Raw genomic sequence first — 14,059 nt, 5'->3', positions numbered from 1 at the left:
ACCTAAGCTCATTTTGACAAAGCCAACCTGTTTAAGGAGAGTATGGAGGAGGCTCAGACAGGCCCCTCAGTACAGGTGGACAGAATCTGAAGCAGAGGGCTACCATCAGCTGTGAGTCTGTTCCTGATGGTCCTGAGCCCAAGATCAGTAAAGCAGTGCTGTGTCATTAGAGTTTATATGCTCAGGTCAACCTAGTAACCTATGTGGGACATCGCCCTAAAATAGCAGCAACAGGGATCCTCTCCCACTGAAGGAAAATGGAGAAATGAAGTGCCTAGTCAACAAAATTCAAGTCTTCAATTGTTCCCCTATATTCAAAACTATTTTACCTAAAAATACTTCAGTAAGTACACATATCTCATTTTTAAGTGTTACTATATTATTTTGGCTTAAGTTAAAAATAATGCTTTTAAAAACCTTTATATTTAGTCCCAAGCACCACAATAAACAAGCAATTGCCAGTCAAGCAAAACTAAGATTTTTAAAAGTTAAAAAAAAAAAAATCACTTACCCCTTCAGCAAGCTCTAAAAGTGGAACAGGTTTACATTTGCAACTTGAGACAACTATTTTGTCGCCACTGGAAGATGCTGTTACTAAAAAGTTATCTAAATGAAGAGTTATGGAGCATCAAACAATCCATGAACATCTATAGCACTAGACTATTATAAGAATTGCAATTATAAAAGCAAACACACTAAGAAGACAAGCAATGAGTATAGCTTACAGAGTAGCTTTCAAAAATGGCTCACATTACTATTAATAATTACTAAGACTAATTCTCTTTGCTACTACTGCAGGGAAGAACTAGCCTTCTTTCTGGCTCTGCTATCACTCAAAAGCTATTTAACCCACGTGAAATACTACTCTGTTTTCAAAGTAGGCCAGAAGGGCTAATTTTATCCTTCAAGAATGAGAGCATGATAAAAGCAGCATCAGCAAATATCAATCAACCTTTTCATCTACAGAAACTGTTCAAGATATTTACTAACCTAGTGCTTGGTAACAATCTAAACTAGGAAGCAAACATCCACACTAGTCTACTATTTTTCTATTTAAAAAAAAAAGGCCTGATATTTTCCCAGAACATGAATTTTTGTGATAGAATGTTTCAATCTTAAATTAAGAATGAATATTACAGTAACTTGCAAATATTTTATAAATACGTATGGTTAAATAGGAATTGTTACGAGTTTTAATTTTTAAATAAAATATAATTTTATTTACCTTATTTTACATGAATTGTAAGTGGAACAATTAGTAAACACAAAACAGTAAGTATTTTAAAACTAAAATGATTAAATACAATAATATAACTAAGAATAAGAGTCTGATTTTGACAGCCATAACAAGTTAAAATATCAGAAGTTTAAATCTGTGCTTTTTAGCAATTAAAATCTGTGAGTAAAAGCAATGGAGAAAGGTTAATTAGACACTCAGAATCCCTAACTGCATTAACTTTTGAATGTTCTGCATAACTTTCAGGTATTTTGTAAACAGAGCATAGACTGTAATTTTATTATGATACATGATGCAAATCAAATCATTTCTACCTAGATATTACCATAGCGAGAAAAACTATTTCCCTTTCCTTGACTTCTTCCTCTGTTTACCACTACTTTTCTCCTTAAAATATAGAAAAAAAAGGACTGAAACATAATGTGGGTGGGTAATCTAGTTACTTTTTTATTTCTCTTGTAGTTTTAGAAATCATGAGAAAGTGAGGAACATAAGTTAAAGGACAAGAAACAAAAAACTAATCTCTCTGGTGTCTCACATTAACCCCATTCTTGGAATCTATACTATGTGGACCAAAGTTGCTAAGGCTGGGAACTCTTTGTTCTTCAGTAATTAACCTCCATGGAAGTGATCAAAGCCTTATTAAGAATAAGACTGTATGAAGGCTTTCGGTGCACATCTGCTCATGCAAGAAAACTATAAGACCAATTTCCAAAAGCCATACAACACTGTCTCATAGCTACATCAGTTTTGTTGTTAGAATATTAACTAGCACATCAGTAAATGCCAACTCCTAGTAAAACTTAAAACAAAAGTCAACCAAAAAATAATCTTACTACAAATTGGTACTTTTCTCTTATATAGTAAGAGGGAAAATTAAGCTCTAAACATAATGAAAATCTAAAAATAGAGAACAGCAACTTCATATACTTGTCGCTCTCTTTAAAATATTTTCCCTACTACACATCTGGAAAGTCCTTCAAAAATGTAGTCACTTCATTTAAACCAAACCATGAGTTTGATTAACAGAGTACCAAAGTAATTTGTTTTACTGCAAAATCAAGGAATGATAAGGAGGTAAATTTAATTCAGTAAGAAAATTTGTCCTTCTTGTTATATACATGCAAGAATAGTAAGGGTCATATAAAACTTTTAATATTTTTGTTCCTGAACCAGTCACATTTTAAAGCTTTGATTTTTTTCATCAGAAAGTAGAAACTTTGGTGTTGATAAAAATCAGACAAATGTTAAATCTTAATTTAAGAAATAGCGTATGAGTTTCACAAAAGAAAATTTCTAATGTACCAATTACATAAAACATTTTCATATAAAATGTGATAGGAGTACTGTGATTACAGCAGTGGTTCTCTACTGGGAGTGATTCAGGCAATTCTGGAAACGTTTTTGGTTGTCACAACTAGAGGCTATTGGTGCCTAAGAAGTGAAGACCAATAAACCTTCTCCACATGGTACAACATACATGAAAGGTCCACAACAAATTTTCTGCCCCAAAAAGTCAATAGCACAGGGTTCAGAAACCGTAGTTTACAGTCTTCACTCCCTCATTTTCTTTTATCCACATTGAGGAGCTCACCAAGAAAGGGAAGGTGTCAATCAGAAACATAAAAAGCTTAGAAAAATTCAATCTAGGTAACTTTACTATGTCTGTTTAGGAAATAATGTAATTTTCATCACACACACAGAGAGGAAGGAAGATATGGAGAGTACATTAGTAAGATGGAGATATTGGACAATTTTTTATCTCCTCCCCAACTTGCTTCTGCTTTCAAGTTCTGTCTTTTTCAGTTCAGATCCACAAATACCCAAATGTAGACGCAAAAACTCATTCCAAAACCTTTTGGAATTATTTCCACAACTATCAACCTTATTCCATTTGGTTCAATAAGAAACTTTTGATAACTAATTCTATGGTGTAGACAGAATATACGTTTTATAATAGCAGTGTTTTCAAATGAAGTGGGTTGTAACTAAATTTTTTTTAAATGAACGCAACAGATAAAATCAGAGTGCATTCATATGATATATTGTTTTGTAAATCTATTTTATGTTATCTATCCTTGGTAGCAATGCAAAATACATTACTCAGTAGGAGGCACATGCAAAAGTTTCATTGACAGTGGTTGTTTAACCTAATAAGTGGTTTGTGTGTGTTTTTTTTTTTTAAAGGATACTATTGCTGCTCCAACATATTGAGCTGATTCCATGTGGTGATGTGTGTGGGTTGAATTTATCCACCAATGTCATAGATGAAGCATCCCATATTTTAATATCATCTCCTGATGAAGCAAACCTGAGGTTTTCCTGCATGACTGCGCCTACAAATAGTTTAAAACAGATATTTTAAAAACATTTAAGAATAGACGTACTCAAAAAAAGGTCAAAATCTAATCTAAAACAAGTGGCTCTAACTCATTCATTTTTGTTCCAAACAGTGCACTCACCAAAGTAGTTGAAGTGATTTTCCTAAAGCATAAGCCAGGTCGCATTCTCTTAGCTGACCCTTCCAATGGCTCCTCACAGTAATGATAATGAAATCCAGCCTGCTTAACCTGCCTTACATGTCCTGGCCCCTATGTAACTCTCCTCTTTCTTTTCACTGGCCTTCTCTCTGCCTCATGCAAAGGCAAGGTCATTCTCACCTCAGTGTCTTTTCATTTGCTGCTCCCTGTGCCTAAGATGTTCTCCCCAGATTCCCATGGTCGTCTCCTTCTCATCATTCAGGTCTTAGCTCAAATGTTTCCTCCTAAGAAAGGCCTTTCCTGACCACCCTGGCTAAAGCAGTCTCTTCCTTACCTGGTAAGGGACTTACCAGTTTACCCTATATCCCAATACCTGATTTCATTTTTTTTCATAGCACTTCCTAGTATCTGAATTTTTTTTTTTTTTTTTTTTTGAGACGGAGTTTCACTCTTGTCCAGGGTGGAGTGCAATGGTGCGATCTCCGCTCACCGCAACCTCCGCCTTCCAGGTTCAAGTGATTCTCCCACCTCAGCCTCCCGAGTAGCTGGGATTACTGGCATGCACCACCACGCCCAGCCACTATCTGAAATTTTTATTTGTTCTCATAACAATGTCTGTCTCTCCACACCAGAGTCTTGAAACATTCCTGGCACACAGCAGTTTCTCAACAAATAACTACTAATAAGTAACTTCCTAATTTTTAAAAAAATGTATGATAAACTAGCATTTCTGCAAGTAAGAATCCAGTCACACCAGTTTTTCCAAAACTCTAAAATTAGCAGTATGGTCAAATGAGATGCCACTAAGTCCCTATACCAATACTTGGACTACAATGACTTCAATCATTTATTCAGAGTATACAGCCGAAACACGTAATTCTAACAAGGTGATTTCACAAACCAAGGAAGTCTAGAAAACAGAAGGCAAAGAAGCTGCTCTAGGCAGGCACTTTAAAGAGCAACAGGTAGTAATGAAAAAAGATGCTCAAAAGTACATGGGAGAAAAGGAAAGGGACAGGGCACAGAATTATACCTCCCACACCTTCCTAGTATGGAAAGTGCAAGACTACTGCACAGCATTAGTGATGTCACAGACAGGTCCCCGAGTCACCAATACAACAGCACACCTACGTCTAGTATAAGCCATTTCAGAGGACAAGTTAAAGACAGAATTATAGAAAGGTTTCATTCTCGAGACAAAAAGTTAATGTAATTCACTCATGTGCTTCCTTATGCTCCATTCATCGGATACAGTGCTACTAAAAGCCATTAAAGTCACCTGTCGAGATGTAACACAATGTTTGGATTTGGAGCCTTAAACATGTGTAACACGTGCCCCCTTGGTTCCCAAGTCAAGGAACAACTAATGAATTGCTGGAAAAGCGATCTCTAAGCCCTGTAACCACAACTGCAAGCTGTGTCTACCTGCATCTTACACCAGGCCTGCTGAGCTGCGGGGTGTAGTGGGTAGATCACTGAGGCCTGGGCTCAGAAAAACTGGGTTCAAACGACCTGCTCCAACTTAGGAAACATAACTCGCCAGGTGATTTAACGTTTGTTTTCCGCTCTTAAAGCGGGGCGGGGAAGAGGACCATCTGCCCACCTACCTCGGTCTTCTGAGAACTGAGCACATTTAAGGGAGAGACTTTACATCAGTCCCTCAAAGAGGGTCCGGTCGAAAGCGAGCAGTCAGCACACAAGGCGGTAACGTCGGCCTGGGTTTAGGGACAGCGGCTACAGGAATCAATTCAACTACACCACTCAGCTGAAATGAAAGTTCTCCAACTTTCAATCACCAAAAATACACTTTACTTGCAGGACAACAGCTCAACTGAGGCTACCCTGTAAAATGCATCCGAGTTCCTGCCAAAAGAAAAGTACTTGAGGTTGACAAAAAAGAAGACAGACTTGTGGAGACGACGCAAACTTTTCGGAGGCAGCACACCCCACAAGGCTCCGGGAGGTGCGCGACCCCGGCCCGCGCCTCCCCGGACACTTCCCAGCCCAGCGCGCCGCCGTACCCCCACCCAGCAACTGCTCCGGACGCGCGAAGCCCAAGGACCTCCGCCCCGCCCTCTGAGGGGGACGAAGCGGGTCTTAGGATCGCGAGGGTGCACGGACGCGGCGGGCGGGGGCCCGCTGACCTCACGGCCTCCGGAACCTCACCTCTCCACAGCAACACAACAGGGGGCCGCGGCCCGCTCCGCGCTGGGCTTCCGGCTCCCGCCTGGACTGTTAAACTTCGGCGGCCGGAAGTCCCGCCCCGAGTGACGTCACGGGGCGAGGCGCTGCGTGTGGCTGTGGCTCCTGGCCGGACAGGAGTCGGGGTACAGAGTCTGGTCAGGGCGGCGCTGGGCATCCGCGGGGGAAGTTATCCCAGTGCCAGGGCGGGAGCTGCGGGCCGGAGCGGCTCTCTCCACGCCGCAGCGACGGATCTCTGGCCACTGTCAACTGCTCCTTTGTCATTCACTTGCTCTTTACTGTGTGCCAGGCACTGTGCTAGACTCTTGGGTGTACAGTGATGGTTTAGCCTGGGGATACAGGGGTACAGTGAATTCTCGTGGTCCTTGGCCTTGTGGAGCATACAATCCACTATAGGAAGCTGACGTTATTAGATACTTAAATGGAAAGTGAAACTATGATCATGAAAGGTATAAGATGCACGAAGACCCATAATAAGGGAAACTTGTGGATGTGGATTTAGGAAGGATTCCTACATGCAATTTACAAGCCAGGAAACGCGCTCAGGCTGAGAAATAACCCAAAGAGTAGGCGTCTGCACTAACCTACTTCAAAACCCATGATCTTTCTTTCGCATCATGCTGCAAGGTCAGGAACATCAAACATCACCTGGTTGGGAGTTCTTTTGAAGGGGATGCTTCAAGGTGGAAAAGGAAGTTGCTGAGCCGAGTTTTCAAGTGCCCCTTCCAAAGGTCCTTTTATAGCTCTACTGACAATTTTTGCTGAGAATATTTATCATAAATATAGAGCATTTCTTCTGCAAACAGTGTTATTCTTTCATCACAACTACATGGGTTGTGTTTCTGAACTAGGTACATAAGCCCCAGTTATCTGCATTCATATTGCAGATAATTGGAAAATTCTAATAAGTGCACTTTTTTCAGAGCAGAAATTGAAATCGTAGCCAGGTTATTGAGGTTCATGGGGGAGTGGCAGAAGGAGAAAGATAGCAAGTAGCAACTACCTTAATTGTACAGTCTGCAGTTCTTGAGGCTATGAAATCCAATTTGGGCAGGGAGGAGGCCCAGAAAGTTGGGAACTAAGAAAGTAGAGTAAGGGAGTGGGGGCAGGGAGACTGGGAGCAAATGGAGAAAAGAAAGCTTCAAACAAAAAGGGCAATTAATTAAATCTCTGAAAATTGAAGCCAGCAGGAAAATTGAGACTAGACTATATGAAAATATATATAATAATACACGTAATATAATATACACATATTATATGATATGATACTAGTTATACATATAAAAATAGATATTTATTGAACACTTTACTAAGCACTGTATTTGTGTATATAGACGTAATGTGTATGTATGCTATATATATATATCATTTCATCTTTCTAAAAACACATGAAGTATGTGCTATTATTTGTCCCCATTTTACATATGAGGAAATAGTGGTTAAGTAACTTGTCCAAGGTCACAAGTTTAATAAATGGTAGATTCGGAAGTTAAGCCTGGGACCATGAGACTGCAAAGACTGTCCCAAACCTTTATGCTATACAGTCAAGAGCCATAACACAGCGTAAAGGGCCAAATGGAAACCTGCATTCCTCTGTCCTCACTGATGCTGCGGCCTCATCAAATCTTACTGGCCCTGGAACAGTCCTGTCATTTTTGTCCGTGCCTCTGTGCCTATGTACACACTGTTTCCTCAGTTCTGTATAATAGTTTAATGAACAATAGATGCCAAATGTTAGAAGCCTTGCTAATATATGAATTATATAAACATATACAGATTTCCAAAAGTAGCCAACACGACAAAGAATATTTCTAGAGACAAGGAGAAATATTTCATAATGATAAAATGGTAAATAACCACAAGCCATTATGAATTTTAAGTGTATATGTGAACATAAGAGAATTTTGAAATATATGAAGAATAAGTATCAAAGCTAAAGGAGGAAAAAGGCATACCCATAGTCATTGTTGGAGACTGACAGAATTTTCTCAGTAATTCATAGAACATCCAGATACGAAAAACAAATCAGAAAAGATGTGGAAGATCTGTACACTATCAACTATTTTAACTGACATTTATAGAACACTATAGCCAACTACTGCAGGATAAACATTCTTTTGAAATACACATGAAGATAGAGTATATATTGGGCTATAAAACAAGTCAATTGATTTTTAACAGAATAAATCTTACAGACCATACTCTCTGATCACAACAGTATTAAATATAAATAAAAAACAATAACACATCTAGAAAAGCCCCAAAATTGAAATAAAACAACCTTACTTCTAATAACCCATAGGTGAAGGAAAAAAATCACAAATATTAATAATAACAGAAAATATTTGAACTGAGTGATAAGTAAAATACGATAAAAATTCATAGAAACAGCTAAATCAGTGCTTATATTATGAAATCAGTATTTATATTATGAAAAAAGAAAAGTCCAAAATCAATTATCTATGCTCTCTCTTAAGAAACTTAGAGAACAAATTAAACACAAAGATTAGAGTACAGAACAATGAAATTGAAAAAAGATGACCAATAGAGAAAAATCAATGAAACCAAAAGCTGATTTTTGAAATGATTAATAAAATTGAGAAATCTCTAGCTAGACTTATCAATAAGAAAGAGAAAACACAAATCACCAATATCAAGATTGAAAGAGAAGCCATCAATACAAATCCAAAGGATATTTACAAAAATAAGGGAATAGGATAAACAACTCCATGTCAATAAATTTGATCACAACTAAAACAAATGAATACCTTGAAAGACAAATATTAAAACTGACACAAGAAACAATAGATAATATGATAGCCCTATATGTACCATAAAAATTGAATTCAAAATTAAGAAAGCCATCTCACAGAGGAACCCCAGGATCAAATGGCTTTACTGTTGAATTCTATCAAACACATGAAGAAATAATTCAACATTTTAGGAAAACAGAAAAGAAGAGAATATTTGCTAAACCCATTTTTTAGAGGCAGTATTACTCTGATACTAAACCAGAAAAAGACATTATAAGAAATATCCATAACTCATATCCCTTATGCATGGAGACAAAATTATATAGATACACATATATATGCAAAGTAAATCCAGTAATTTATAAAAAGGATTATGATCAAGTGAGATTTATTCGAGAAATCCAAGAGTGGTTTAACACTCAAAAATCAATTAACATAATTCACCATATTAACAAAATGAGGGAGAAAGCCCATATAATTATATCAATAGATGAAGCAAAAACATTTTTTTAAAATTTAACATCTATCCATGATTTAAAATGCTCGACAAACTGAAAAAAACAAGGGAAGGAAACATCCTCAACTGGTTCGAGGGCGTCTACAAAAAGCCTACAGAGAGCACCTTAGTTAATGATGAAAGACTGAATGTCTTCTCCTAAGATTAACACAAGAACACCCAGTCTTACTAGTACTCCTATTCAACATTCTTCTGGAGGCCCTAGGCAGTGCAATAAGACAAGAAGATGAAAAGAAAGAGAAGAGGAAATAGGAAGAGGAGAAAGGAGGAGAAGGGAGAGGAGAAGAAGAAAACAGCAAGTATACAGAGTGGAAGGGAAGAAGTAAAACTCTCTTTATTGCAGACAGCATGATTGTGTACTGTAAAATCATAAGGAATCCAGAAAAAAAACTCCTAGAGCTATGTGAATTCAGCAAGTCCTATGCAAGGTCAATATACAAAAATAGAATTCTATAACCTAGCAATAAACAATCAGAAAAATAAAAATTACAATTTCATTTCCAACAACATCCAGATGTATGAAATATTTACACATAAATGTACTAAAATATGTTCAATAATTATGCATTGAAAACTACAAAACATTACTGAGAGAAGTTAAAGACCTAAATAATGAAGAGCTGTATCATGTTCATGAGATAGAAGACTCAATGTTATTAAGATATCAGGTTTAAATAATGCAATTTGTTGTTTGTATATGATGCACCAATAAATTTATTTTTAAAAAGATCTCAGGAACAAAGAGTTCCTAATTATTAAGAAATAAAATGATGTTCTTCACCTGTAAGAGAAAAACAAAGTTAAGTCTTAAAAAGAAAGACACAACAAAACAAAAATTGTCAAATTTAATAACACTGGCTTGAAAGGCCTTAAATATTCTCAAAAAAAAAGTTACTAAACAAATTTCAAATATCAGAATGGCTTTTTCACAATGGGCTTCCTGCCAGAACACAGGTGTCGTGAAAACCACTCCTAAAGGCTAAAATGGGAAAGGAAAAGACTCATATCAACATCGTCGTCATTGGACACATAGATTTGGGCAAGTCCACCATCACTGATCATCTGATCAACAAATATGGTAGCATCAACAAAAGAATCATGGAAAAATCTGAGAAGGAAGCTGCTGAGATGGAAAAGGGCTCCTTCCCATGCCTGGGTCTTGGATAAACTGAAAGCTGAGACTGAACGTGGTATCACCATTGATACCTCCCCATGGAAATTTGATGTCTCAGGACACAGAGATTTTATCATAAACATGAATCCAGGCACATCTCAGGCTGACTTTCCTGTCCTGATTGTTGCTCCTGACATTGGTGAATTTGAAGGTGGCATCTCCAAGAATGGGCAGACCCATGATCATGGTGTTCTTCCTTATACACTGGGTATGAAGCAACCAATTGTTAGTGTTAACAAAATGAGTTCCACTGAGCCACCCTATGGCCAGAAGAGGAAATTGCGAAAAACGACAGCACTTATATTAAGCAAATTGGCTACAACCTGGACACAGTAACATTTGTGCCAATTTCTGGTTGGAATAGTGACATGCTCAAGTCACATGCTAACATGCATTGGTTCAAGGGATGAAATTCACCCATAAGGATGGCAATGCCAGTGGAACCGTGGTGCTTGACACTCTGAACTGCATCCTACCACCAACTCATCCAACTAACAAGCCCTTGTGTCTGCCTCTCCAGGATGTCTACAAAACTGATGGTAGTAGTACTATGCTTGTGGACCAAGTGGAGAGTGGTGTTCTCAAACCAAATATGGTGGTCACCCTTGCTCCAGTCAATATTGTAACTGAAGTAAAAGTCTGTTGAAATGCACCACGGGCCGGGTGTGGTGACTCACGCCTGTAATCCCAGCACTTGGGAGGCCGAGGAGGGCAGATCACATAAGGCCAGGAGTTTGCGACCAGCCTGGCCAACATGGTGAAACCCTGACTTTACTAAAAATACAAAAATTAGCCAGACATGGTGATGCATGCCTGTAATCCCAGCTACTTGGGAGGCTGAAGTGGGAGGATCACTTGAACCTGGGAAGCAGAGGTTGCAGTGAGCCGAGATCACACCACTGCACTCCAGCCTGGGCAACAGAGTGAGACTCCATCTCAAAAAAATAAAAAAATAAATGTACCATGAATCTTTGAGTGAAGCTCTTCCTGGGGACAATGTGGGCTTCAATGTCAAGAATGTGTCTGTCAAAGATGTTTGTTGTGGCAAAGTTGCTAGTGACAGCAAAAATGACCCACCAATGGAAGCAGCTGGCTTCATTGCTCAGGTGATTATCCTGAGCCATCCAGGCCATATTGATGCTGACCATGCCCCTCTAAGGAATTGTCACACATTTCACATTGCTTGCAAGTTTGCTGAGCTGAAGGAAAAGATTGATTGCTGTTATGGTAATAAGCTGGAAGATAGCCCTAAATTCTTGAAGTCTGATGATGTTGCCATTGTTGATATGGTTCCTGGAAAGCCCAAGTGTGTTGAGAATTTCTTGGACAATCCTCCTCTGGGTCATTTTGCTGTTTGTGATATGAGACAGACAGTTGCTGTGGATGTCATCAAAACAGTGGACCAGGCTAGGCACGGTGGCTCATGCCTGTAATCTCAGCACTTTGGGAGGCCGAGGCGGGCAGATCACAAGGTCGGGAGATAGAGACCATCCTGGCTAACATGGTGAAACCCCATCTCTACTAAAAATACAAAAAAATTAGCTGGGCGTGGTGGTGGGCGCCTGTAGTCCCAGCTACTCAGGAGGCTGAGGCAGGAGAATGGCATGAACCCTGGAGGCGGAGCTTGTAGTGAGCAGAGATCGCGCCACTCCACTCCAGCCTGGGCAACAGAGCGAGACACCGTCTAAAAGAACAAACAAAACAAACAAACAAAAAAACAGTGAAAAAAAAACAGTGGCCCAGAAGGCTGCTGGAGCTGGCAAGGTTACCAAGTCTGCCCAGAAACCTCAGAAAGCTAAATGAATATTATCCCTGAGACCTGCCACTCGAGTCTTAATCAGTGGTGGAAGAACAGTGTCAGAACTGTTTGTTGCAACTGGCCATTTAAGTTTAATAGTAAAAGACCGGTTAATGATGACAATGCATGGCAAAACCTTCAGAAGGAAAGGAGAATGTTTTGTGGACCATGTTTGGGTTTGTGTGTTTTTTTGTTTCTTCTGTTTTGTGCATGTGGCAGTTTTAAGACATTAGTTTTTAAAATCAGTAATTTTTAATGGAAACAACTTGACTAAAAAGCTGTCACAGAATTTTAAGACCCCTTAAAACAAAGTTTAATGAGAAAAAAAAGAATAAGAATGACTTCCATTCTTAACAGTAACACTAGAATTTACAAGACGGTAGAACAATACTTCCATATTTCTGAGCAAAAATGATTACTACTCTAAAATTATCTAGCTGTCTTATCATTCAAGTGTCGAGAAAGAATAAAAACATTTTCAGACATGTAAAGTCTCAATAACTTTTCCTCCTGTGCACATTATCAAGGAGCTATTTGAGGCCAGGAGCGGTGGCTCATACCTGTACTCCCCACTGCTCAGGAGGCTGAGCTGGGAGAATTGCTGGAGCCAGGAATTTGAGACCAGCCTGGGCAACATGGTGAGACCATATCTCTAATGAAAAGAAGCAAAAAAGCTACTTGAGGAACTGATACACCGAAACAAAGGAGTAAACCAAAACAGGAAGACAGGACATCCAGTCTCAGAAAGGTAAAGAAAAATCCCAGGATAACAGGTGAGCACTGGGCCCAAAGAGCAAACCAGGGCAAGCAGCAGATCGAAAGATTCCAGCAGTGCTATCATCAGGAAGAGTCACACACACACACATACCTCACATGTCTAATTGTATTGAGAAGAGGTTACAGAACTGGGAAACAGTAGATTTGGAGCTTAATTCATGACTAGACACAGAAAACTAGAAAACCAACCAATTAACCAAATGACAAAATCAATAAATAAATAATACCACCACTAGGGAAACAAAAAGTTGTGCAAGAAAGGAAAAGTGGTAATAACAACCATGATATACCACATAACCTGGTATGAATACTATTTACGTAGTCATTAAAATGTGAATATGCAATGTTAATTTAACCAAAATTATGACACAGCTATAATGGGTTGGTAGGGATAGGGGCAGTGTGTATATGTGTGTAGTTCAGGTGGAGGAAGGTGCAGAGAGAACTGATTCTTCATCTTCTATGATGGGAAGTCAATAGATAAAGCCTAAAATTGAAAAAAAAATCACAAATTAAGTTATTAGTCAGAGAGATGGAAATGAATACCAAAAGATGTCAAAGAGAAACACGTAAAACTACAGGGCTTTAAAATATAAAGTTGTTTTTTAAAAAAGCAATCCCTGTTCCTACTTATCACCAACCACTTACCACTCCCCTAGACATCAGTTTTACCTTCGCTGTGTCCTGTTGTTTGTCATTATTGTTCTGTCAACACAAATTTGTGGACCGGCTCCTGACACACTGTGCTGAGTATTGCAGTGAACAAGATGAACCCCATCCCTAACTTGGAGAAGCTCAGATTATACCAAGGTAACAAATAATAGTGATGCAAAGTTTCCAGTGCTATGATATTTATCAGAGGCTGGGGAGTGATGATGGAGGAAGGAATTAGTTCTAGGGTTGGCTTCAAGAGGAAGCAAGATGATATACACTCAAGAAATCAAGGTTTTCAGGTACTGTTAGAGGTCCTATTATGCGAACATCTGCATCCCTTTCCCCTCCCCCTCTTTCCCACAGCCTCTGCTACCCATTGCTTAGGGAGCCTGCTGTCCCATATGGTTTTTCCTTGCATATTTTTCCCTTGAACTTTCCCATGGCTCCCTCTGGCACTTCGTTCAGGT

At 38.8% G+C, this 14,059-nt stretch overlaps 1 protein-coding gene and 1 pseudogene across 4 annotated transcripts in view; one reads left to right on the top strand and one right to left on the bottom strand.

Moving 5' to 3' along the window:
• NEDD1 (NEDD1 gamma-tubulin ring complex targeting factor) overlaps positions 1-6,170 on the bottom strand; it is a 46,010-nt gene extending 39,840 nt beyond the window's left edge. The window contains exons 1-4 of one of the 4 annotated variants that reach the window (XM_054445390.2): positions 5,884-5,965; positions 5,325-5,580; positions 3,430-3,573; positions 512-606 (exon numbers count right to left, since the gene is read on the bottom strand). In XM_054445390.2, the coding sequence (XP_054301365.1) occupies positions 512-606; positions 3,430-3,565 (231 nt within the window). In that variant the 5' untranslated portion in view covers positions 3,566-3,573; positions 5,325-5,580; positions 5,884-5,965. The other 3 variants (XM_063646601.1, XM_054445389.2, XM_063646602.1) reach the window with 3 other exon arrangements.
• Positions 6,171-10,173: 4,003 nt separating this feature from the next.
• On the top strand, positions 10,174-12,166 carry LOC129010322 (elongation factor 1-alpha 1-like; annotated as a pseudogene).
• Positions 12,167-14,059: the final 1,893 nt, after the last annotated feature.

This window comes from Pongo pygmaeus, chromosome 10, assembly GCF_028885625.2.
Source record: "Pongo pygmaeus isolate AG05252 chromosome 10, NHGRI_mPonPyg2-v2.0_pri, whole genome shotgun sequence".
Classification (NCBI taxonomy): Eukaryota; Metazoa; Chordata; class Mammalia; order Primates; family Hominidae; genus Pongo; species Pongo pygmaeus.
This window is presented reverse-complemented; position numbering and strand designations above follow the sequence as displayed.